Source organism: Semicossyphus pulcher, unplaced genomic scaffold, assembly GCF_022749685.1.
Source record: "Semicossyphus pulcher isolate SPU_LCO1_2020_fin unplaced genomic scaffold, fSemPul1.0.p SCAF_10, whole genome shotgun sequence".
Lineage (NCBI taxonomy): Eukaryota > Metazoa > Chordata > Actinopteri > Labriformes > Labridae > Semicossyphus > Semicossyphus pulcher.
Window position 1 is genome coordinate 13,351,510 of NW_027211604.1, and position 26,576 is coordinate 13,378,085.

At 42.2% G+C, this 26,576-nt stretch overlaps 3 protein-coding genes across 4 annotated transcripts; 1 reads left to right on the forward strand and 2 right to left on the reverse strand.

Annotated features, from left to right (window-relative positions):
- Positions 1-1,010: 1,010 nt before the first annotated feature.
- On the forward strand, positions 1,011-5,376 carry rab38b (RAB38b, member of RAS oncogene family). Its single transcript, XM_069677308.1, has 3 exons — positions 1,011-1,423; positions 2,919-3,196; positions 4,499-5,376. The coding sequence occupies exons 1-3, from the start codon at positions 1,195-1,197 to the stop codon at positions 4,646-4,648; spliced, it is 657 nt and encodes a 218-aa protein (XP_069533409.1). The 5' UTR covers positions 1,011-1,194; the 3' UTR covers positions 4,649-5,376.
- A 3,015-nt stretch (positions 5,377-8,391) lies between these two features.
- bach1b (BTB and CNC homology 1, basic leucine zipper transcription factor 1 b) lies at positions 8,392-15,504 on the reverse strand. Of its 2 annotated transcripts, none has more exons than XM_069665241.1 (5): positions 15,416-15,504; positions 14,463-14,711; positions 12,239-13,642; positions 10,919-11,125; positions 8,392-10,433 (listed from the first exon to the last, which is right to left on the reverse strand). In XM_069665241.1, exons 2-5 carry the CDS (start codon positions 14,709-14,711, stop codon positions 10,092-10,094), a joined length of 2,202 nt encoding a protein of 733 aa, XP_069521342.1. In that variant the 5' UTR covers positions 15,416-15,504; the 3' UTR covers positions 8,392-10,091. The 2 variants fall into 2 exon arrangements, with proteins under 2 accessions (XP_069521342.1, XP_069521335.1); XM_069665234.1 differs by lacking the exon at positions 15,416-15,504 and adding an exon at positions 14,814-14,931.
- Positions 15,505-16,082: 578 nt separating this feature from the next.
- Positions 16,083-26,368, reverse strand: map3k7cl (map3k7 C-terminal like). Its single transcript, XM_069676770.1, has 5 exons — positions 26,283-26,368; positions 25,190-25,300; positions 22,339-22,397; positions 21,106-21,221; positions 16,083-16,962 (listed from the first exon to the last, which is right to left on the reverse strand). Exons 2-5 carry the CDS (start codon positions 25,263-25,265, stop codon positions 16,779-16,781), a joined length of 435 nt encoding a protein of 144 aa, XP_069532871.1. The 5' UTR covers positions 25,266-25,300; positions 26,283-26,368; the 3' UTR covers positions 16,083-16,778.
- Positions 26,369-26,576: the final 208 nt, after the last annotated feature.

Sequence of the window (26,576 nt, forward strand, 5' to 3'; positions counted from 1 at the left end):
GGCCAAAATCAGGGGGAAATATTCATCTAAGCAGGATTTTATATTAATATTCTCTGGGCCATTAGTCTATTAATGGCTGAATATTCCTTGTTCATATTATGTCCCTGCTTTTCTGCATTATTCAACCTCCAACCAAGTCTTTCTTTTAAACAAGAATAAGGTGGTTTACCCCTGTAGTTTGTGAAAATATTAGTGCTAATATGATTATAAAACTACAAGAGAGCGTGTGCAAAGCTAGGTGTTACGTGTGTAGCTAAATGTCTTGAAAAGGTACCAGATAAGGATTTGTGAAAGCCTTTTAATAATGAGTCTAATCGCACCACCATATTTCCTTGAAATACTGTATGAGTTTGATTTTACACAGACATGGATAAACTGACATTAGGCCTGCTTCCTTAAAGCGCCTGTGAGGAACTTTCAGTTTGTGTTGATTTTGGCGCCCCCTGTGGACAAAGCCGTACCTCTTATCTCTTTGCATGCTTAAATGGTGTTTTTTAAAATGTAAAGAATGTAAACAAAGGCAGCGTGCAGTTAATCGCTTATGTCTGATGCCTACCCCCCCCAGCCAGCAGTTTCAGGCATTAAAAATAACTATATATAAATAATCAATCTTGTAACTGCTGGTCTGGTTTGCTTTTGTAGGTCATATAGAGTCATCAGAATTAATTTCATGTCTCATAACCACCAAAAAACTCCTCACAGGAGCTTTAATTGCTTTATGAGCAGCATGTAAAAGTAGCCATAAATGAGCATTTCCTCCAGGAAAAAATTACGACGAACTGTGGAGTTTAAATCTGGCATTTTAAAAGGACACTTTTACATAAAAAACACAGGGGCAACTACTGGCCGGATAGTGTGCAGCCCACAAAAGGTTAACACATGACAGCAGTTGCATAATATGTCAGTTTATTGCACTAGAGAAACACGAAGCCCTCTAACAGGAACCACCGCACTGTGAGGCGCCTTCAGCAAACCGTGCGCACTGCTCATCTCCTCGGGGTGAGGAGGCGAGGTCACAAGTTCCCGAGCACTGCCTCTGAGCAGTGAACACACTGACAAATACACTTCCCCACAGGGAGGGCGGGTCCTGAACGCGTCCGAAGAGGGAGATACACGGGAAACACAGGAAGGGGAGGTAAAGAATTAAACTCTCGCTCACAGCTTCAAAGTTGCTGAAACTCCGACAGGTGGAGAATGACGAACCACTCCTCTCACACCAACGGCATGCCGAGCCTGCGGAAGGAGCACCTGTACAAGGTGCTGGTTATTGGAGACCTGGGGGTCGGGAAGACGTCCCTCATTAGGCGGTACGTCCATCAAACATACTCCACCAACTACAGGGCCACCATCGGGGTGGACTTCGCTCTGAAGGTGCTCAACTGGAACTCTAAGACTGTCCGACTCCAGCTGTGGGACATTGCAGGTAAACAAATTGAAAATGTACTGAAATTAATGTTTTTTAGCGTTATCTTCAGCTCTCACAATTAAAACTCAGTGTAAATCATATGCAGAGTCCTAAACAGCTTCTTAATGGACTTAATACGTCAATATTGTGCACCATATGCAACTTAAAATTTGTTAAAATGTGCCGTAAGGAAGGAACCTGTCATAACCTTAAAAGGCTAAATGTTAGGAAGCTGGTTGTCATCGTGGTGATCGAGTTGATGGTTTTAGGAGATAAAAATGATTTTGAAATTGACAGTGAGGCATGACAGTTGTAAAAAATTATGAAACAGCCACAGCTCAAAGATGCACTGTCACTGTGAACCGTAGGCTAGTCTCTCTCTCTCAAACACACACACACACACACACACACACACTTATTGTTCCATAAGGGATGACCAGCATGCTGTCATTGAGTCATTCATTCATTCAAGGTATGGTCCTGCGTCCTGCATCATGTGATTACAACTCATGTGAGGATGGTTTAAAGGCCGGTCACAGGGGTGTCATTGTAGTCTAAATAAAAGACAAACATCATTAGCACACACGTGCAGGCACATGCTCCATACACTTAATTTAGACCATTCAAATGAGATTAAAAGTCTCATTTAGTGTCCTACCTGCTTGAAATTTAGGGACAAACTACATAACAGTACTGGCTGTACTTTGAAGTTGCGTTAGCTTGTAAACGTTAGCCTAATAAATGACAATGTGTCAGGTGACATGAGTGACGTGTGTGTCTGTCTGAGACGCTGTCAGAATACCGCACGAGAGTCCCTTGTGAGTAATGACCAGAAGGGGGAAGTTCTCGATCCATGTCCTTGTCAGTTTTTCCATTTCCTTGTACTCATGAGGCAAACAGCACTTTGTCCTTTTTAAATTTGCGAAAAGTGGAGATTCACGCATTAATATTTATCAAACATGTACACAGAGGGCATTATATGTAAACGAGGCAGCATTCACACGCCTTCATGCTCTGCTTTGGACCAAAAAACTCATGTTAGACAGGAGAACACACCCCCGGGGAATGTAGTTTTGACAGCTGTCCTAGCCCACTCCTCAAGGGCCTGATTTCCATACAGAAGCATAGAGGTACACACAAACATTCATACACGCACACAGACATTTCAGATAGCTATATTAAGTCTGTTATACAATATAAAGGTGGTTAAAGTTGGGGTCAAAGTTAATTCTTAGTACAGGTTGGGCAAATTACAGGTTTAATTTAAGTAGGCCTATTACTAGAAGGAACAAGCAGTCGCATTGACCTACTGGTTAAGTGCAACGTGACAGTAAGACTCCAGGAATGTGCCGTTTCATGGAAAAGCAGGCAGGCTCTGCAGGCTGCATAAGTTGTTTGGCTGCCAAAATGCAGGAAAACAATGACAATCTGTCATCAAACTGGTGGCTGGGAACCACAATGTTGCAACAGTCATGGCTTAAGCCTCCTATATGTGTGTTTGTGTTCTCCACAGGTCAAGAACGTTTTGGAAACATGACAAGAGTGTACTACAGGGAAGCCATGGGAGCCTTCATCGTGTACGATGTGACACGGCACACCACCTTCGAGGCTGTCATCAAGTGGAAAGAGGACCTGGACTCCAAACTGACGCTGGCCGACGGGCAGAGCATCGCCACCGTGCTGCTGGCTAACAAGTGTGACCAGGGCCGGGAGCTGACCAACAATGGCATCAAAATGGACCAGTTCTGTAAGGACCACGGCTTTGTCGGCTGGTTTGAGACCTCTGCCAAGGTGAGACGAGAGTATGGTTAGAGTTCATCAATCATTATCAATCATGTGACCTTAACAGTTAAAGAATTAGTTCGCCATTTTGGGAAATACATGGTAGTTGAGGAGACTGACCCCACTCTACCTATCTACGGTCACTCGGTCGGTCGCTTTAGATTAGGCATGATATGATGGTATCGATGTCCTCACATTACTTTAAGCTACATTGTCAATAAGTGTAGATGTCCTGAAATGCTCACAGATCATTTTGATGATTCATCATCATCATCATAGTAATGAATTGGCCAGATTGCAGGCCTTAGCAGTAAGTGGCTGACATGCTCAGGGGAGATCATCTCCCACTCAGGTCGCTGCAGTCAGTGAACACATCCCCACAGAGCCAACTGGAATTTCATATCCTCATGGAAAGTGGCTCTGTGAGATAAATTTGCAGAGCAGGGTCGGAACAACTTACGGGAAGTTTAACGTAACGGAGTGTTTCGGGGGGGGAGTTGCCTTGTGTTAAAAAATTCCACCTTTAGGGGGGTTGTGTTTATTTCTGGGGATTCAAATAACAAAATCTCATCACATTGACATATCATTGAAGCTTTATCAAACTTTTGTTGATTCTATGTGTTGTATTCATCACATTTTTCCCTATAAATATAATATATATGGAAAATGACGCTGAATAGAATTTAAAATAAAGTTATACAGTATATCCTTCCACATACGAACATACAACCCAACAACTCTGCAGTACTTACACATCTATAAAATCTGCAGATGTTGTCTTCTCTCGCACGTCCTCTGTCCACACCAGCGTGTTGCAGCAGCATAAGTGTGCTGCCGTTCTGGTGGCATCAAGACTCAACATTCTGAAAGGTCAAAGGTTATGAGGTGCCAAGGTGTCAGGGGTTTGCTGTGCAAACAGTAACATGCGTCCTGCTTTGGTAGCAATTAGAAAACAATGTTTGCAGCATCCGTATGAAGTGGTTTCAAACACATTAAGGTGCAGTGTGCACACATGGCGCTGCTCACAGGAAGGTGATAGCATGCTAGCTAGCTGCACTTGGAACATGCTGTAAGCAACCACTGTTATGTTGTAACGTGAAGTTAATGAAGCTGGGACTTGATGTACTTCACGGAAATATAAACCATTCAAATTAGTTTACCAAAGGTCAAAAATAAATGTTAATTTACTTGAAACTTGATTTTTTTCTTGGGTTCATAAATGTGTTTTATTCTCTTTTGTATTACACAAAATAAGTTCAAATATGTTCTGGAGCCTTTTCTAACTGCAGTTTATCTCTCTCTCTCCTTTAGGACAACCTCAACATCTGTGAGGCGGCGAACTTCCTCGTCAAGCAAATCATGGCCACAGAGAATGAGATCCTGAAAAGCATTGTACCCGACACCATCTCTCCTCAGTATGACTACAACAAGCAGTCGAGCTGCTCGGGCTGCCTCAAATAAAGACGGAGCGTTTAATGTGTGGAGAGAATACAATAGAGACATAGGTGGACAAAGAGAGACAGGTACAAGGCCTCCGAAGGAGTTACCTGGACGTACCTGTGAAACAGTTTCTTTGGTCCAAACCGGAGAGGAAGAGTGTTGTTTGCTGCAGGATTGGATGGACTTAGAAGTTGCACATTGATTTGATAGACTGAGTTAGAAGTATAACTTCAGATAGCCATAACACTCCTGTTCATGTTTTTTTTATGTATGTATCAAACCACCAATCATGCCTTGTGGGGTTCTTCTTTTTATCTGTGCAAGATTATATGTTCCCTCACCTCCACATACAGTGTAAAGACTTGAAGGAAAGCAGTATTGATGACTTTCAGTGGCTCCTGAGAAGTGTTATATGTGAATTTGCACATGTATTTTTGTTATGTTTTTAATTTATTTACAGTATGTTTATGAGTGTAATGCTGGTTAGTGTATCATGTTAATCTTCTTAAAATACTTCCCACAACCGACCATTGTGTAAGTCTTATTTAAGCAGGCAAATTAAGTAACAATGCGCTCCTATTAATAGCAACAACTTGTTCGAGGCGAGCAGCTGCAAAGAACGGGAGGGTTTAACATTTAGACACACACACACACATCCTGCTGCGTGTGTAGCGTGACTCTTCCTTTGTGGAGTTTTACTGGAGATGGTCGGTTTTGAGCGATGAAAGGATGGTCAGGCGTGTTTGTTTCGTTGTGTGTGTTTGTGATGGAAGGAAAAGAGCGATGATTGTCTTCAAATGTAAACCGGACAGTCTTATGAGTTCGCCCGCCAGAGCCGAACCCTCTGTATCCATGGTAACTAGATCATGTCTTCTTTATGGGTATCCTCAAACGTCTGTGTGAAGCTATTTCTTGCTGTACTCAAAACCATACACACATGAACACACAAAGTCACACAGGCACATGTACACACACGGATCCTTCCACTGTAAATGTCCTTGTTCCATTTTTTCCCTCCTCCGTTCCTGTTTGTTATCTTAAAAACTCCTCGCTCAGCATGGATGTGTTTCTTTTAAATGTCACCTGCCCCCCTTTTCTCTACTTTCTCCTCTGATTCACATCCAGCTTCTACTGCACATTACATAAACCTGCACAGGCTCAAACAGACACCCACAGACGCAGTTTGGTTTATTGACGCTCCAACAAGTTGACACTGGTTGAATTTTTGTGCCCTTTTTTTGCCTCTTTTTGCTGCCCATCTGTGTTACTCTGCAGCAGGAAATAGTCACTGTTGTCAAAGCTGTGTTTTCTTTTTCTTACAGTAATGTAAGACAGATAAAATTTTACGACCCTGTGAGCCGAGTCCGTGGGCGTAAAATGAGCCGAACCCCGGGTGAAATTGATTGCTTTGTGTCGTCTGTTGCCATTTTACACAAATTACAGGAAGCATATTATGACTTATATTACATTCTTTCTCTTGTCTGCAGTAATAAGCCTGATCACAGCAGTGTCATACACCATCATAGTCTGTGTTCTTGGTGGGATTTTACAGCGTGCACATGAAGGCCTGATGCACGCAGACAGCACCAGTCTGGCTCATCATGAGGTTATGTAAGGGTATGCATCACGTGACATCAGCCTGGTATAGATTTTTAGGCTGATTTGAACTTTAGAAAGAGCTGCAAGCCCACACGCACACGCTCGCACACACACACACACGTCTGTCTCTGCAGGACAAAGGTGTACACTTTTCTTTTGACCCACAAATGAACTGCAGCTGACCTGTGGATTGTTCTTGTACTTTATTTATTGTAAAGTAATAAAAATAAATGAGGTAGTTTCACACATTCGGCCGTGTTTGTTACACATTAATAAAACGTGACAGCAAAGTAGTCTCACGCCTTTTAACCTCCTGACCTGGAATGAACCGTTTGACAGCCTCATGATCACTGAGGTGCTTTAGCTTCACAAATCGCTGCAGGAGACAATGAATCTGCTTCCAAAAATGTGGTGTGTGTGCCTGTGTGTGTGTGTGTGTGTGTGTGTGTGTGTGTGTGTGCTGGTCCAGGACCCTCAGGTTCTCATTAAAGAGCCACATGACTGAGTGGATTATTCTCCGCCTGAGGGATAAGATTTGGTTGTCTGCTCTTGGCTCCCATGAAGACATCACCACCAACAACTTATAATATGATCCAAAGAAGGATATAAAAACAACATTTTTGTCACTTGAAATTCATCAACCAATATCAAAAAGACATAAATAAACGAAGTACATGATTAAGAAACAAGCTCTCTTCTGACTTCAATAACGTCCTGGTGATGTAACAGTGGTTTGTAGCCATTTCAGAACTTTAATTACATTTTAAAAGATGTAAATAACACTAATACAATAAGATTAAACTTTAATTTCATTTTGGAACAAAGTCCCCAAACTTCTGCTTTTGTTAACTCCTTCTACGACAGCAGTTGGCACGGATCTAACTATTCATTACTGGGATTATGAGCCCAACATATTGAGCTCGCTGTGCTCTGCCAGAGAACCACCTACAGAAAAAAAACACCCACATATTCTCTCCGAGAGAGAGAGAGAGGGAGAGAGATGGGTAGAAAGCAGCGAGTGAGAGAAGATAATGAGATGGAATAAAAGCCACTCTTAAGTCTTGCAGCAACAAAAGGTTAGAGGCAGCTCATCAGGGGTGCGCGCAGGTAAACAGAAGCATCAAACAGGCCGCATTCAACAGCCTTTGAGAGATTTTCCAGGCAGATTATAACTCATTACGATGAATAAAATCAGAACACATTCAGTCAGATTAAACACATGCAGATCTGGAGAGTCTTTTAGGCATTCAGCGACACGAATATAAGAAAAGAGAAGAGACTTAGGCGGATGTGATCAAACCTCTTTCACTTCCCTCTCTGTCAATAGTTGCTCATGTGGCGCCACCTGCTGGCAAACCAGGAACACCGCAGGAATTAAAAACTAATCTACCCCTATTTTCTTTTCGATTTGCTAACCTTTCTTTTATTCTGATTCATACCAACTGGACTTTAATGGTCAGTTTATTTCTGAAGAAAAACCACAAAGATAAACACTTGGATGCACACACAGGAACACACACACACAAGCCTGCGGTAAAGTCAAGTGCAGCCACTTGAGAATAACTGGATTTGAAGCCTAATTACAGCGTGTGAACCACGAGCAAATGACCTCCTCTACCAGGCTGATTTTCTCATCTGTAAGCCCTGGGACCTCAGCCACTTTCGGTTCCCACTCCCCGGTGCCAACATCTATTACACCCAGCTGATCTTCCTTAAATTCTCCCTTTATGAGAGGGGCATTAATATAGCTGGTGAGAATGAGCAGCATAACTGATTTGCGGACCTTAGTTTAGGTCTGTAATCATCTGGGGAGTATTACGTTATGTTAAAAAAATAAAATAACGGCCTCGGGAGAGAGAAAGGGTGAGGGACGAGGGGGGAGGAAGAGGAACTTGGAGAGTAGATTAAAAGTAACAGACAGCAGGAGATTCAGGAGGGAGGCACATGAAAGACTAAGCGAGGTATTAAATCATTAATATAACTGTCCAGGTTGAAAGATGAGTCCTCCGAAGACCCCGCGAGCCCGGCTATTCATCACTCACACTGAACGCCGACAGATTGTACATCTCATTAACCTCACAGATGCTTTTTCACTGACACCGCATTGCACTAACTACCGTCTTCATAAGTAAAGGAATATGACAGACATCTTTTTTTGTGTTTAAAGCATTTTTTGTTTTAATGTTGATTTGTTCAGTGTCACTTTTGTTTTTAAAAAAAAGACATGAATCCATTCGGACATTGTCATAGAAATATGAAAAAGTAATTTTTGTGCAGTAAAAAATACAAAAAAACAGTAGAAAAATGTGTGCAGCATACATCTGTACATCACTGTAGACTGTGTGTGCGTGTACGGCCACTAGGGGGCGATAAGCACCAGTGAAAGTTGCCTTGGTAGGAGGAAATAAAACATTCTGATGTCATTAACCATCACTGGATATCTTCACACATTAAAACCTCACTGTCCTCAAATATACAAAGTGGTTACTCTGCATTTCGTGCTAAAAAAATCAATGCTTTCTGTATTTAAATTTATTTTATAATATAGTCAGATCATTCAAGAACAGATGCACTGTAACGATTAATAAATATATGCACATGTAAGACAGTGAAATTAGATCACGAGGAATCAGGGGGAGAAATTTCCATACTTGTTTCTAAGAGAAGTTCTGTTTTAAAATGATGAAGTGAAAGTCAATAGAAAAGCTAAAAGGTAGTAGGAGTAATGGATGTGACGCACTAAATATTTACAGCTGTTGATGGTGCAGACGACATAAAATATAAACACAAACCTGCTCGTGCTGCAGCCATCAGTGAGTTATTGCAACATTGTTCCCTTGAACCGTGTCTGTAATTTAGATAAGGGTGTGAAAGATAATGAGGTTTGTGTTTAACACAAAGAACAGACACATAATGTGAGACTTTTTCCAACTATTTCCATGACTCATTGTGAGGCAGCTTTGGTCCTAGAAAAGGTGTGGTTTATTTACACTTATTTAAACATATTTGTGAGGTCCGTTTCAGTGAGTAAAGCAAAGCTCTGAGAGGTGTGTGTGTGTGAGTGTGCAGCCGAGAAGAGCTGCGTCACTGTGGTCAGGCGGCCACAATGACAGCCTGAAATATGACAGTCAGACATACAGCCAGAGGGTAAACATCGCACGCCGTGTCAAGTCTGTTTGTTGATTTGTCTGGCTTTGGAGCAAAATGTTGTTCTGTGTTTCACTCTCCGCAGAGAGGACAGAGACAACACAGTCTGCAAGAGGTATTTGTGTGTGTGCTGAATTCTCCTATTATGACCTGAGAATCTTGTTTTTTATCAAACTGTACCAAAAAGTGTGCTTTTTTTTTTTTAACAATTAAAAGGATATATTTGCATGACAAGGACGGGTTAGTTATCCTGAGGTCATAAGGCAGTGATTATTGTTCCCGTTGATTTATGATTAAAGTTGTGATCGTCTTCATTTTGAATAACTCGTAGATGCACTCTGGTTGCTCTGGTTACCTTGTGCTTTTAGCCGGAATACTGTAGAAATCCATTTGCAAAGCTGGAAGAATCTGCTACAAAAGGTCCTTACAGATTCTTAAAGAGTGGAAAAATAATATGAATGGATTTGGACACCTTGAATGTATTCCTGTGTTAACTTTAGCAGGACTAGATTCAAACTTGTGCTGATTAAACCCTTCTCATTTTTAATGTCCTGTCACACTATGATGTGTTCCACTGCTTTAGATTGCAGCCTATCCTCTACAGTCCAGGGTTACGTCCTTAGATACCATATGATACCTTTGATTTCACAACCAGTGTGACAGCATAACCACAGAATCCATGTTAGTTGCATCATGTGTGCTGGATGTGTATCTAAAGCTAACGTTGACCATCTCCTGTGACTGTATCCCTGCTGGATCTGGACGACGCCTCCTCAGATGCCATGTACTGGTGAAAAGGCGAACCCACAGAAAAGGCCGAGAGTGAAGCCTGAAGCTGGTGCTGCAGCCCTTGCTGCGAAAGGAGTGCGTCTATGTGAGGGGAAACGGAGGACAGAGGACAGTCCGGGGAGGTGTATTTGGTTAGCACCTGGAGCTGCTCCGGCTGCAGGTTGGCTTCGTTGCAGACCTTCTGGCATAGAGAGGAGACGTTGTCGCATGTTTTCATCTTCATCTGGTTTAGGTGGCTCCTCTCCGTCATCAGCTTCTCCCTCTCCGTCTTCTGCGACACACGCAAGCAGCACACAAAATGTGATTAACATTTATGTAAACAAGAGATGGCTTCAAAAATGCAATGATTAAAAGAAACTAGGGATGCACGATATTGGATTTTTTGCCGATATCTGATATGCCGATATTTTCAATCGCCGATTACTGATTTCGATACCGATATATAAGGCACATGTTTCATCAAGTCTCCCTTGTAGTGGAATTGATATCATGCCTACTCTTATCGTAGTGGCCAAAAACTGCCAGACATCTTGCACCCTTCTTCACACTTGTTAATGTTGATGTTGTAACATTACATCACGCTTTTATAGGGAATCATCGAGCATTTAGGAATAATTAAAGCGCTTTTTATCGGTGGAAAATATCGGCAGAAAAATGGCATATCTGTTGATGCCGATATGTCATTATCAAGCCATAATCTGCAGATACCAATACCGTGTCGATAATATCGTGCAACCATAAAAGAAACATGTTTACCAGCTTGTTGATTTCACACTGCAGGTTATAGATGCAGTCGAGCTTCCTTTTGCGGCACCGCTGAGCTGCAAGGCGGTTTTTGCTGCGTCGTCTCATATCATGGACGAACTCCAGCTGTTCACGTGTAAACACTTGTTGCTTCAGCAGCTGCTGGAAGTCGTTTCTGCTCAGGTCCACGATCCAGTCTACGGAGAAGGGCAACTGCATCTGAGGACACGCAAACAGGAAGTAAAGGTTACACAGGAGAGGACAGGGAGAGCACGTGAGTGTATGGAACAAATGAATGTGCTTTTAATGCAACAGGCTTGTGCTGTGGTGGAGAAATGGTTTTGATTGGGTTGTCTGATCATGTTTAGAAATATTTATATAATCAAATGATGAGTCTTAAGAAAATTATACAAATCTTAATGTTTCCCAGCTGGAAATGTTTTATTCTAAGAACGTTCTGAGAATGTTTTGGCGATGTTCTGGCAATGTTTTGAGCGGCAAGTTTTTATTTGGTTCCCAGAATGTTCTTTTTAATAGTCTTAGTTTAAGTTTTAACGCTACAAGAACTTTATTTGAAATGATTAACATCCTTAAAACGTTCTTTAAATATTAGATTAAAACGTTTTCTTTCAAACGTAAGTAGAACCTGTAGGTAATGTTAGCCAATGTTATGGGAACGTTCCCTGCTAGCTGGGTTTAAAGTACAAAGATTGACATAAAACGTGTGGAGAGGAGAGAAAGTGAGTCTGAACTCTAAATGGATATGTAGTCATGATAGTGGGTTATATTTCTACCAAGCTGTTAATGATTGAATACAGAAATACGAGGAGTTAACTCTCAAAGCAGAGGTCAGGTACTGGGTAATTGCTGGTGCCAATGTGTGACAGGAAAGTACTCTAACCGGTTTCAGTAAGGTAAATAAAAGCGCTGTTTATCCTCTGAAATCACCCGAGCTTTGTCTGCTCTCTTCATACTTTAAGTCTAATCAACAGTCTGGATAGAAGCGGGAGAAGTTCCTCAACACCTGTTGTTTGTGTCGCCTGTCGTCATTGGTAACTCAATAAGCTGAGCTGTCAAGTTCAGCTGGACTGGACTCTGAACTAATTAACAAAACACACACTCAAACACACACTATACTCTCAACCCGTACATGTTCCCAGCTCTCTTATCTAAAACAAACAAGGTGAAGTAATCTACAGGTAGGCTGAGCTCGCTGATGTTTATTCAAGTGGATGATTTCAGTACAAGATGAACTTCACACTTAAAGGTGGCAGCAGGACAGATATAAAGAACAGGAGCTGCGGAGCATTGAGTCATAGATGTCCTGCTCACCTGTCTGGCCCTCTCTCTCGTGTAGGCCTCACTGTCCCCCTCCGTCTCTGTCTCCGAGTCTCCATCCTCCCCCGAGTTCAGGGACGACACGCCCGACTGAGACGCCCCCTCGCACTCCGACAACTCCGCTCTCTTCCACGCACATTTGCTCCGGTCGAGATCTTGGAAAAAGGGGCAGCTGGCGCTTGCTGTGGAGCTGAGGTTGAGGTGGAGCCACTCTGAAGATGCGCTCCGTACACCCTGTCCGCTCCCCGTGTCGGAGGAGCTTCCCGCATCAAGTTCCTGGAAGTTTAGATGAGATGAGTGAATGTCAGAGCCCAGCCGCTTGGCGAGGTGCTCGGCCACCTCCCGTTCAACGATGCTCCTCTCTCTGACGTGATTTACTGACATGGCTGCTCCCTCTTTTCCTCTTTCGATCTCATCTTCTTCACTTTTCTGCCTGGCTTCCTCTCGTCCCTCTGCCTTTCGATGAATGGATACTAGTACACCAGACTCCCTTGTTTCCTTGTCCTCTTTAATGTCCATGACAAACCTCTCGTGCCCCAGTGACCCAGTGATTGCAGGGCCGTTAACGAGGGTCTTCAAGGGGCAGTGGTGTATTATTAACCCTGACGGCCCCTGACCTGTCCCTGTACTTGGCCATGAGTCGACGGCTTTGACTTTGCATTTATCTGAAAAGCTGATGTCTTCCTCCACCTCCATATCAACCTCCCCCCAGCCCTCGCCAGCCTCTGTTTTAATGTCATGTTTCTCAGTTTTGTACGGGTCCTCAGCCTCGCCATTGCTCTGTCTGGTGACATTTAAAGATGAATTTCCAGGGAACTCAATTTCAGTTTCATTCTTACTGTTCACACTACTAGAGTGACGGGAGCAGGAGAGGTCACAATCATTCCTGATCACTGTAACTGGACTGTTCACACTTTTCTCTGTGAGACAAGATTCCTTCCCGCACGCCAGCTGGAACTTGCGATACTTTGGACCCTGGTTAAAGCGGTAATGTGCCTCTTCAGCTACAGGTGTGAGAGCGCCTGAGCTGTTCAGACTTCCCATTTGGCTGCTCTCTGATTTGTTACAGAGCGCAGCCACTTCCTGCTGAAATGGTGAGTCAGCAACTGGTTTGACTTCTTTCTCATCCAACAGAACTTCGTCAGAGCTTATGACAATGTCGTCCTTTGATAGTCGCCTCTTGCATTTTTTCTCACAGCAGGTCTTTCTGTGAAAAGGAGCAGAGTTCTCGTTGCTGGAGAAGAACTTAGGGAGGAGGAAATCAAAGCATGCCTCGTCTAAGTCTCTGAAACCGAGAGCGGAGGCGGAGTTGCGGATGTCTAAGACGTCATTTTTCCCAAAGAGGAGTTTGGACGTGTAAGCAAACTTCAGCAGGGGTTCGAAGCCAGCGGCTGTCACCTGTAAGAGAAGGCAAATGACATAAATGAGCATGTTGTATTCTCTGGTTCATTACCAAGGATGGCAATAGGTTAATTCTATAATCTCTGTGAAAAAGGAATTACTGTGATTTCATTCGGTTAGCAAAATAAAGCCAACATTTGTGTGATTGAAACCAACACGTGACAAAAAATCTAGTCTCTATGGAAGCTGAAAAAGTCCGACACAGCAGTTCCTCTCATTTAAAGAGTCTTTTTTATTACTCAGTAGTTGCGTAATCAATGAAGAATTAAATATAAAAAAGGATCTGGTTATTTAAGCTAAATATGAGCATGGCTAAACCAGCAGGGAAGCAGTCAAAATGCTGATATGTCGCAGTCTGAAGACCAAACAAGTTGGACACTTTTTGGCCATGTTACTTTTTATTTTTTTTTAACTTTAAAACGATGTCTAAACCCCCACCCGAGTCCTTTTTGGAACTATAGTTTCCTTTTATCTGCTTAGATGTCTCATCTTCTAGACTGGAAACTATTAAAGTCCAAAAACCTTTAAATTTTTATAAGTAGTGTGAGCGGTTTAATTTATTCTATACTGCCTTTTAAAGGGCAAACTGCAGTCACAAACTGTGTGTAAACTAATAAAATCTTAAGATAAAAGTTTAGACTAAAAGTATTGAAAATATAGAACTAAACACATCTGTTAAATTCACCTTATTAACCATTAACACTTATTGAGGAAATATAATATCTCAGTGGTTTTGCCTCACTTCATTTTTACACAGGCTTGCTGTAATGACAGTATCTACATTTCATCTGTCCATCATTACGAGGTGACATCTCACCTCCTGCGGCAGAGTGACGACCGCTCCGTGCGGCGTGAGGGAGGAGATCCTCTGCGTGAAGTACTCGCTACAGGAAGCGAGCACCGAGCGGTGGGCTCTGAAACTCTGACCTTCCACCACCACCGTCACATCACACAGCGTGTCCCGGCGACGCTGCTCGTCCAGGCGACTCAGCACATGGGAGGAATGGACCGTAGACTCAAACGTAAACACAGACGAGCGGGGGGCAGACACGGCCATCAGGGACATCTATAAGCACACGCAAACACACACGTATGGTTACACATTGTCTGTCTTTTAGGATACAAATGTAAAAAGTTTAACAGAACAACAGAACAGAAACATGCCTACCTTTCAAAGATGTCTCTATAAATCCAAGTTTCTTAGCGCGTTACAGAAAGTCCCCGCTGTTGAGCCCACATGGTTATTTCTAACTGGAATGCCGTCCAACAGGCTACGTTTCCCAGAAAGCCTTATCTCAACTCGGCTACAAACTAAAAACTGAGCTTGACTCAGTCATATGGCCTGTGTGCGAGTATGCGGGAGGGAGGGAGAGATAATAGAGAGGGAGAGAGACAGTGTGTGCGTGCGTGTGTGTGTGTGTGGGCGTTTGTGAGTGTGTGTGTCGCAACAACTCTGGGTGTAACAGAGCGAGTGCTGACTCATGCACTCCTGCTGATATAGGGTGAGCAAGCACTTTTCCCGTCCATACCAATCCCACCCTTGGATCTGTCTGGTAAACTATCAGGCTTTCTTATTTTTTTAACCAGAAAGTGCTTTTAAAGATTTACCTTGAACACAACGCAGAGATTAAGGCGGAGCCTGGGAACATAAAGCCAGTGTTTACACGGGATATTGTCTATTGTCTGTGTCCTAAGCTGCAGAGTCGTCTGAACTTCTTGTAAATACACTTTGAGTCAAAACAGAGTGTAAAAAAAACAACTTAGACTGACCTGTTTCAAGAAGAGCGAGGCTTTTATGGTATTCTAAAGGTTAATGTTTCTCTCAGGTCCTTGTCGTGTCATATCTTGCTGTTTTGCGAGGTAGCAGCATATCTGTGTGTGAGCTCAGTCTTTGGTATGTGTTTTTGTGTCAGAGAGAGCAAGAGAGAGAGAGAGAGAGAGAGAGAGAGCATGCCTTTCTGGCAGGGATAGGATAAAGTTAACAGCTCTACCAACACAACTAATGTAATTTAATTTTTGGACTTGTGTTTGGACTTTTTCTAGCCTTTGAGGAGTCTGTAACTATTATATATTACCATGATAGGATTACTATGCAGGCACACTAGTACTGCCAAAACAAAAGTGGAGTAATAGACATAACTAGTGATTTCTTTGTAAAGAAAAAGCCCGCCTTCATGCATAAAAGTACAATAGATTGGAGTTGTCATCACAACAAAGCACTGTCGCAAGTGTCACATGATTTTAAGGAGGAAGAGGGAAGCCTGTGAGTGTTTCATAATTCCAGAGTGAGCTAATCTCCTCTCCTCGAAAAAAAAAAGTAGTTCCTTTTTCCATGTAAGCGCTGCAGCATGACAATAAACACTGGCCTGGAGAAATGAAACTAAGGAACTGAAGCTGGTGTTAAAATAAAATGCATTTATTAATAGACGAGGACGATAAGCAACAGTGTATACTTCCACTTCTCTAGGTGTGTGAGACATCAAAGAAAATGTACAACTCCTACAGTGTTGTGTCGCAGCAGAGACTGAAATGGACATTCACCCTTCCTTCTTTACTGTTCCTCACAAATGGCTTCAATTCCCTCACCCCCGACACTGCCTGAAACACTTATTTCCTTTTTTATCATAACAGGAACTAGTAGCAAGTGTTTGTAAGGGAGAGAGGAGGGACAGGGAAGGGAAACACTCCACTAAATACAACATTTGGACCACAACATACCACCTTTGGCTCCCTCACAAGACCTCTGGAAAAGATCTGAGTCTCCACAGGACCTGAGACGGATATCAGAGTATGCGGTCACATTCACAGCAGCCGACATTATTACACACTCTGTGAGGTATTGTAATAGCGACCAAGAAGTTTCTGCAATATCATATAATAAGAAAACAGCACCCAGAGATGTGGCTCTGTGTCCTAGCTTGGTAGAATCACTATAACAGCTTCACACTGATGATGACAGAAAGTCTGTGGTTTCAACAAATGACTCAGACATGAATAAACACGGCGCCTTTCTCTGTAATTAGCTGATTCACTGACTGTTGTTGAGTAGAATGAGTCTTTATTTCTGGTTGGTTTCCTGGCCTGAATGTCAAGCTGGATGTTTGGAGGTCTAAGGTTCCGCGGAGGTCAGAGGTCACGAGGAATCCTGCGTCGACGTTCGGCTGGTCAAGCAGAGCGTCTCCAGCTGTTGAGCGCGCTCGTTGTGGACAGTCACCAAGGTGCGGTTCTCCTCCGTTAGACGCCGGAACTCCTCTTCTAGACGGGCGATCTCAACGGCAACCTTCTCATCCTCCACCAGCTCTGCCAGCAACTTACGCCTGAACAGACGAGAGAGAAATTATAGTGTTTGTCGATAATCTGCAAACAGTTAACACTGCGGTTGTCTGTTTATTTTCTGTCTCTCCCTCCTAGGTCTTTGTCAAGAGAAGTCTGTCTTAGCATACACTTGGCTGGAGGCAGGAAACAGCCGTAACAGGTTCACAGTTCAATAAATAAATTACATTCATACATATGAGCAATTTGGATTCTCCAGCTGTCCAAGAATGTGGGAGGAAACAAAAATCAATATGTAAACAATGCTAATTGACAGGAAAGGCTGAGCTGGTGAACAAAGCTAACCACCCTGGAAGAAATAAGTAAGATATTTGTTGCAAACTGTTTTATTCATGCTGCTTGGTCCTACGGTATAAACAAGTCAAGTCACTTTCTTTATAAGGCATATGTAAAACCAACGGGAGTTGACCCCAAGGGCTTCACAGTCGATGTACTTATAACAACTATCATGATAAACAGCTTTAATTTGGATACGTTTATCAGCTGATTAAAGCTGCTCATTACAATGAAAGTAACCTGCTTTTAAAAATTCAACAAAACATCAAAAATTATACCAAGATTTTTGATCTCATTGTGCCAGTTTGCAGACTGAGACCCAAATGTATATTGTTGATGGAGCTAGGTTGGCCAAACATGATTAATGCAGTTTTGTTTACGTTGAGCTGTTGCTAAGCAGATTAAGTGACATAGGAATAAGGGACACAGCTTTAAAATGGCTCAGAAATTATCTCAGAGCACACAATGTGTTTTTTTTTCCAAGGGTGTCCCCGCAAGGTTTCGATTTTAGCTCCCATTTTATTTTCAATATTTATAAATAACATTGGAAAGGACTTGAAAACTGCAACATTGCACCTTTCGCAGACGACACAGTAGCCGTAGCCTCTTCTCTGAGCTAAGCTATTAATGATAGCAAACAGCTCCATGTCTCACTCAATGGGCTCAAGTTAGTTTTAATGCACAGAAAACTAAATTTATGACCTTCTCTAGGGCTCGTTGCCAACCCCCAGGCAACATAAATCTTTACACTATAAATGGAGACTGTATTGAAGAAGTGTCTTCATATAAATATTTAGGCTTCTGGTTGGATGACAAACTCTCTTTTAAAGTTCACAGTGAAAACTTTGCTAAAAAGTAAGGATAGGTTTTTATTTTAGAAATAAGGCTTGTTTTAATATGTTGACCAGGAAGAAACTGGTGCAGGCTACATGCATGCTGCCGCCTGTTCACTCTCACCTCTCAGACTCTGCGTACCACAGTGCTTTAAGATTTATAACCAACTCTGACTCTCGCACTCATCACTGTACGCTTTACGATCTAATTTGCTGTCTTGGCCAGGTCTCCCTCGGAAAAGAGATTTTATCTCAAGGGACTTCCTGGTTAAATAAAGGTTAAAGAAGGGTATTCCTCACCATCAAGCATTTGATGTTATTTAAACAGATATAAACGTTGTTCAGTGAGCAGGCACTGTGAGGTACAACTGGTAGATAAAATAATGTCATCATCATAGAGGTGGTAGAAGAAATTATATTTTTTTGAATAAAATCAAGGGGAAGCATGTACTGTATCATAAAAATAAAAGAGGCCCTAAAGTTGAGCCTTGGGGGATGCCACATGTAACGGGAGCAGGTGGTGACAAGCAGTTTCCAGTGTTAACTGAGAAGGTTCTGTCTCTAAGGTAGGAGGTGAACCATTTTAAGACTGGCCCTGCAGACCAACTTTGTTCTCAAGGCGTTTTGAGGGAATGTCATGACACAGGACGGAGGACTCGACTGAGAGCATAATACCATTATGTACCTCAAGTAGGAAGGATTCTTTACTTTGTTAAACTCTGAAAACAGAATGGTTGTTGTCAAGGGTGTTGGATCTGCTCAAGTAAGTTAAAATCTAGAAGAAGACAACATTTCCAAAATTTGTTAAGGTTAAGTACATGTATGTATGCGTAAATACATATCACAACAAACTAAATTTTCCCCATGCCATTCCCAACAATGTTTCCGAGTAAAGCTAAATCAAATATAAGGGCTGCCGTTCTGGTTTAGGTAGAGTGATCTGACTTGCCCTGGCAAACAGTGATTTCACACTCGGGGAAGAGAACACCATTTGGACTTTGAAAGGCAGCGTGAGCTTACGCACATACACTCGTATAATGTGCGTCATGGCCTTACACCTGAGACTGTGTCACTGTCACTGTTGTATTACCGCCGGGAAGTGCCAAGTCACATAATGGCAGCATCAACAAATAAAAAGACGAAAGCGAGTCTCTATTCTACAATACAGGCTGTCTGTGCAGCTTCAATGGCATTTGTATGGAAGAATAATACTATACTGATTTTATACATCTGAGTTATGTTTACACATTTATGATTTAACTTATTTTACACTTTAGGGCACACACATGGAGTAAACAAAGAGAAGAAGGCCTATGTATGTATAATTATGTGTAACAGTAGCATAAAATTTGACACTTTTACGTCATTTCAATATTATTAATTGCAGATTTTAAACTACAAATATTTCAAGTACAAACAAACGACAGTGAGATTTACAGTCAAAGATAGGGGGTTTAGATGCATTGCTTCTGGGCTGATGTTTTTCCCTTTGTGCGCGCGCGTGCGTGTGTGTGTTAGTGTGTGAGAGACAAACATAGATGGAAAAAGGGACGAGGTCTTTTTAAGTCTGAAGAATCCAGAAACTAGAGGATCAAGAATAAATGCGATATCAATTCTACAAATCACTCTTTTCTTCATCAACAAAAAAGCATTGTCTGTGTTATTTGTGAAGATCTGAAAAAAATACAATGGAAAAAAAAACTGATGGAAAAAAAAAGTCATGTATATGCAGCTCTTTAACAATGGGGCTATTTATGTAGTTAGTATCAATGACATTGTCAGTGTTTTACGCACTGAGAAAACAAATCAATATTGTTTCCTACTGACTAAAGCCGAGTGACAAAGTGGAAAAAACCCAGTACAGTATGCTAGTGTTCTTCCTGCTGCCATCATTGCAACACTTGACTGTATGTCTAAAACTCTGCTGTCATTCTCTGTTAAATCTTCCCCGAATGGAAAGTAATACGTTATTCATTGTATCAAACAACTTTGTGGATGTTGAAGTACAAATAGGAGAAACTATTAAAACTTTCACGGAAATAAATTCAACATTGTAATTAATGAAAAGTGTGAGTATCAGTGATACCTTACAGTGTATGTGTTGTGTCAGAGTAAACTTGATATGTTACTTCACTGGTTTCTAGTTGTGTCTCAATCTACTTTGTGTGTGTGTGTGATAGTGGATGTTGGCATAAGCCACAGCGTGAAAAGAGAGAACCAATAGTTTCTACCAGCCTGACTCATCATGTTCTTATCTAAACTCAAGGCTACACTCATCCCAGCAGAGTCTGCCTGCTGCTCTCGATTTAGGAACTGCCAATTGCTGTAGGTTGTGTGAGTGTGTGTGTGTGTGTGTAGGTGTGTGTGTGTCTGTGTAGGTTTTGTGGTGGGGGTAACAGCAAGGGCCTTGAAAATCCCTCTGCTAAGACTACCCACAGCTGCTGAGGGCACAGGGGACAGTTTTGACCGTGTGTGTGTGTAAGTGTGTGTGTATGTGTGTGTGTGTGTGTGTGCGCTTTATACACAGTACATATATGCATTGAAGCATACAGCTAACTCAATTACACTTGTCAAGGTTGAAGTCAGTTTTTCCCCCCAGCAAAGGTGCTACGTTGTTTAAATATGATCCAAAATCAAGCAAATAAACTCAACAGGATTGCCTGACATTGTCTCTATTTTAAAGTTATTATAATGATTAAAAAATGTATCTTAAATCAAAGGCATCCATCACCAGCTGTTTAGATATCATCTTAAAAAAAACTGCTCTCAACCAATCATGTGTTCAATACTGTATAGGAGCTATAAACATGTGCCATCTGGTGGACATTTTAATGTCGCACTCAGAATGGGGCTTACTGGTCGAGAAAAAACACCGTATTAAAAGTAAGACTAGCTTTTTGTTGTTTGACCAAAGATATTACATTTCACAGGACTTGAGTGTGCCAACTTCTAATCAGGAGTCAGACATTGTGACACAAGGTGTTTTGTTTTTTAAAAAGAGCATATGGAGGGACTCACTTGCGGTCCTCGAGCACGGCGATGTCGTGTTTGACCTGGTGGAACTCTCTGGCCATCCTGCAGTGCTCCTTGTACACCTGGACGCTCTCTCTCAGAGACACACAGGGGGGCACGGGCTGCGAGGGGTCACAGAAAGACGCGCGACAACAGTGAAGAGAAGCAGTAGCTCAGCGCTGTTTTCGACTTGGATCTGTTATCTAGAACAGCACTTCAAACTTTCCTACCTAGAGGATTAAATATGCTTCTATACTTCCTCCCTTTTCTTTTACATGTTTAATACCTGCTAAAACCTGCTAAAGGGCTTATTCCTTCAGACTTCAGTGACCCTGTGACCTTTCCCATAGCGCCCCAGTAGAAACAATGTCACGTACTTTAATCGCTGACAGGTGATCTCTTAAAATAACGGAAGAATGTCAATGGAATTCCCTTCTGGTGAAAAATGATTGGTGTCCTTAAAAACAAGAAGTGAGACCTAATTTGACCTTTCTCTATATAACTTTTAACAAAGTTACAACCTTACAGTGAGAGAATTGGAGTAATGGCAGCATCTCAGACACCAGATTAGAACTGGTGTTGGACAAAACAGAAAGCTTTAAGCCTTTATCAGCCTGCTGTACAGTCTACGGAGGCTATCATTCATGGCCATGCTACTACTGTTCTCATTTGACACTCTAAACCAACATGCACTTTATGTGACCCGGGCTTTGGCGCTCGCTGAAGGATAATTCAATGACAACACTAATAGCAGAGTGAGCTCACACAGCGAAAACATTGATTTACAGGGTTGATAAACTTAACCACAGCTTGTCCTAATGCACAGCTTCAGCTTCGACCATAAAAGGAACACAGCCTTATTCCACCAACACATTTTCATCAGCCTATAATGTCCAATTTATTCCTGCATTTATTACAGGTCACTTTTGATTTACATGATTTCCTAATGTATTCTGCCCGTGTCTTCAGTTAGTTATAGAATGAGGGACAGAGCAGTAATGACAGCAGGAATAATACAAGTAGGGCAACGACCAAAATGTTAAAGAGAGGAATAACATGATTTTTTTCGGCACTAGAAAGCTTCAGCATTAAGCCGCAAAACAGACACAGACATGCAATGCAAAATTCATAAGTCATTGTCTTCTCTTCCACATTCTGCCTGTCCTCACTTGTGCCCCTATGACGACAATACGGCGTGAGATTTCATCGTAATGCGATACTTCGGCATGCGCTGCATACCTGTAATCGCCGTTCAAGATCGGGGAAAGTCTGAGGGACGTCCTCCACATCTTTTACATCTGTTGAAACAGAACACATCATTCAGTTACAAGATGATTGCAAAATATATAGTAACATGGCATTAATTAAATAATGATTGAATTAATTTAACTATTTTGAATGTTTCCAGACTAAGGCCGATCATGCTCCTTTTTATATTTAGAGCTATTCAAGTACAGTAGGATTAAACTAAAAGTGAAATCAAAAGTCCTTCACTCATTTTTTTAAGTAAACATATAGACGTCTAGTTTTTTTATATATTATGGAGTATTTAATGCATTTCCTGATGAGACGATCATCACTGTTTTGGATAAAATCCTACAATGTAAAGTTACTGATGACTTTCGCTGTCGGATAAATTCACGATGGGTAAGAAATATATTAATTCCCCTGATTTGTACTGAATTATAAAGTAGTATTTCATCTTATTTAAAGGGACCAGTGTGTTTAGTGGCATCTAGTGGTGACGTTTCAGTTGAGGTTGGTTGCAGGTGGAGCCTTCAGGAACTTGGGCATCAAAAGGAGAGAGGATAAGGAGAGCCATCTGCAGCACCACCGAAGCGGCATAGAGAGAGCCTCAATGGCTACGAGGTAGCTAGCTGGGGTTTGATTGGTCGCCTGGAGGAGGGTGTGTGATGTTGAAAGACCCGAAACACCAGATGATCCCAGGTAAATCACTGAGGAGGTGTGGAGATGCATCAAAAGATGTATGTTCACAGTAGTTCATCTTGTTTAAAAGGGCCAGCGTGTGGGATTTAGTGGCATCTAGTGGCGAGGCTTCAGATTGCACCCTTGCCTTTCAAATGAGAGGAGCTGGAGGAACTATAGCAGCTGTGAAAATTGTGGTGTAAATGTACTGTAGAGCTATTGCTTGGCTGGTCCATGTCGGTCAAGTGTAGAAACGTGGCATTATTTTGTATTTCTTCGATCAGCCCTGAATCTTACACAGTGCTCCTTTAAGTGTGAGGAGAGTAAACAGCCTGCGGAGACTTGCAGGAGATAGATTGTTCTGTAAAATCTATATTTTAGGAATTATGTAGCAACGACTGATTTAATTCTTTTTTTAGACGTTGCCTGGAGCTGTGACATTTGGAATTGACAACTAAATGTGTTGCAGTCCTTTAAATAAAACAGGCAAGACAAACAAGCAACAATCTTTCCATTTAAAAGCGACAGTTGAAGGACAATGTGAATTCTCTGTTAAACGTCTTTTCATTGCTATTGCTCGCTGTGTGTCCTTCATGTACAGCCAAGTGACTTGTCCTACAGGCACTTGCTTTAATGCCTTTCTCCGCCTCATAAAACGGCCCAAAATGAAACACTATAGGGGCCTCTAATATGACACCACAACATAGCAACACAGTGCTAAACTTATGAATGAGCCATGTCCCCTCACTGCCCAGAAGTAATGAGCTGTCAGACCAAGGGACATGCAGAATACAGACAGAGACGAGTATGTGAGCAGACAGACAAACACAGACAGGCCAGATGTATGGACAGAGAGGGATCCAGACAGACAGACAAAAACAGACAGGTTGTCTGCACCAGCCTCTGCCTCGCCAGTAATGTCCCCCTGGAGTTGTGGAACACATGTGGAGAATCCTGGGATGATGCAACCGTCTAAAAGCGGCAGTATTAGCCTGCAGCCATGGGGCCAATTATGATGTGGAATAAATACAGTTCTCATGCTTGGGATTGACACAGCGTGGGGTTATAACTATGCCTGGCATGAAGTCATGATGGGCCTAGAGGATGATCCCCGGACGGAGCGAGGGTCTCAGTCCCCCTGCTGAGAAACACGAGTTCAAAGAGACGATAACATGATCGTCGGGGGAATATCTGATTTTGGAGGTTAGGGTCAGAGTATGCGGGAGCAGCTCTGGAGCTGAAAGTGTGACTTAAGCACGGCACGTTATCGTGCTTGCAACTACAGAAGGCCCTGTACAGTGACTGTGATCTTTCAGATGTATCAAAAAAGCTTCCCTGGAAAATGATGGTTGGAACTTATCTGAATCCAGGTTGAGAAGAAATAACTAGCTAGAAACAAAAGGAGGTATGTTGTCGTGTGTGAGCGATAGAGTGGGATTTGAGCGCGTCACTCCAACTGCAGCCCTTCATCTCACTTCCTAAGAGAAAGACAAGGGTGGATCAGAGATGGGTGGAGCAGGACTGGAAGTGTTAACTGCTTATAAATATAGGCCAGTATTCTAAAAGCTGAACAGTGAATCAGGCAGCAGGACACTGTTAGTATTAGAGGGGAAACCTGACTCTGCCATTGCATAGCTGCAGCTGCTGTCCCAGTGCCGGCCCCACTGCAGTAAAACATCCCGGCTGACAATAACTCCATAGGTACAACTTTGAGTAAGAGTGTGGAAAAGTCGAGGCACTGCGCACATGTTGAGTGAAAATTCAAGATAAAAGTATTCACATAAAAGTTAGTGCACACACGCGGCAAACGTTTTGCAAGTGCACAGCTGCGTGCATGCATGCGTGGTTGGTTTTTAATATGCTCTCTTACAGAAATAGAGGGAGCACCTGTCTCAGCTACAGCGCAGAAGAATGAACACAGTTAAAGTGATAGGGTGTGAGGAGAGGTGCTGTTCGGGGCAGATTGTGCCTGGTCTGTTTTGGTGGGAAGAATGTCGTGCATGTGTTCCACACATACTGGAAATATAGTGAGAGTAGAGCCCCCGAGCTTAGGCGCTAAATGATCAACCGAGTAATATGTGTTCAACTGAAAATAAGTTGTTAGGATCTGTTTGAGAAAGTGGAGGAGCATGGTAGCGTGTGTGGATGCCGTGTGTGTGTTTACCTGATGTGTCGTCGAGGCTGAAGGCGATTCTTACTTCAGATTTATCAGGAGACACTCTTCTGGTTGAGGTGATCATTTATCCCTTCACGAGGCCACAGGCACAAAACAGAGCTGTTAGCACAATCAAAGGGGTTTATTAAAGAAGATAATGATGTGATAATGAAAGGAAACATTTTCTAGCTGAAAATTGAGATCTACTTTAATAATCTATTACTAATTTATAAGTCTTGTGATTTTAAAAATTACTTTTAAATTCATTTAAGGTGAAAGTCATTTGAACAGTTACTTGGACGGGAAAAGCAAGACGCCACCTAAGCTTCTGTGAATCAGTTCCCCTCACTATTCCTGCACAAACAACTGATTGATCCATACATAGATGAATCTATACCTGTAAATATATCTGTATAGTACCAATCTGAGTTAAGAGGCTGAAGGTACAGTATTTTTGTGACAAACTAGTACATCATGTGACTTAAACAGAGAGTCACTCGAGCTAAATACTGAGCTCAACAGGTGTAGTGTTAAGTTGAAAAAAACCCCTGATAAAGCAGGCAATTAAACCACACCTAGGAAAGTACAGAGCCTTATTTACACACACACACACACACACACACACACACACACACACACACACACACACACAGCAGTCGGTTTCATCATGCATTTAGAGTGGTGTTGGGATTAAATAATTAGGGAGCTCTGACAGACTGACTCTGAGGTCTGGATTTTGCATGCCCTCCTCCAGTGAAGGTACAGGCTTTTTATATCAGGGCATTTGCCTGCTTTAACCCTGTTAAACCCCCTGCCTCACACAACATGCCTAAATGACCTTCTGCACCAGCAAAGAAGAACTTTTAATATGGCTCTCTCAGTTCTTGGATAAGAGTTGAAAATGTACATTTTATTGTTTACAATGACTAAAACATATATTGTATCATAACATGACAGTATTAGATAGTGGAGTTTAGGCCACTGAAGATATACAGTATAATGCACATTATGATTTATAATAGTGTATTCCATATACATAAACTATCTCTACCCTGGCATGAGTAGCCGAAAGAGACCCTTCTGGGCCAACAGGTGTTTTTACCTGAAGCAGCACGAGCCAGACCCGAGAAATTCCGTACTTTAAAGTTTAAAATCAGGTATCAGTTGAAGTCCTCAACAAAGATCGTCTGTTCCCAGCCGGACCACTGTTGAGGTCTCTTCAGTAAAAAAGCAAAACCCAAAACAAACCAAAAAAAAAACAGGTTGTACGTCCCAGCGCAAATACGGCACTACTTTCTCTCCACAAGCTGACCTCCGCTTCCCTCTTTAGTCTCCAGCTAAATTATTTTGGATTCAGAAGTTTTCCAGCACAGTCACAGCCGGTGTCACTCTCAGG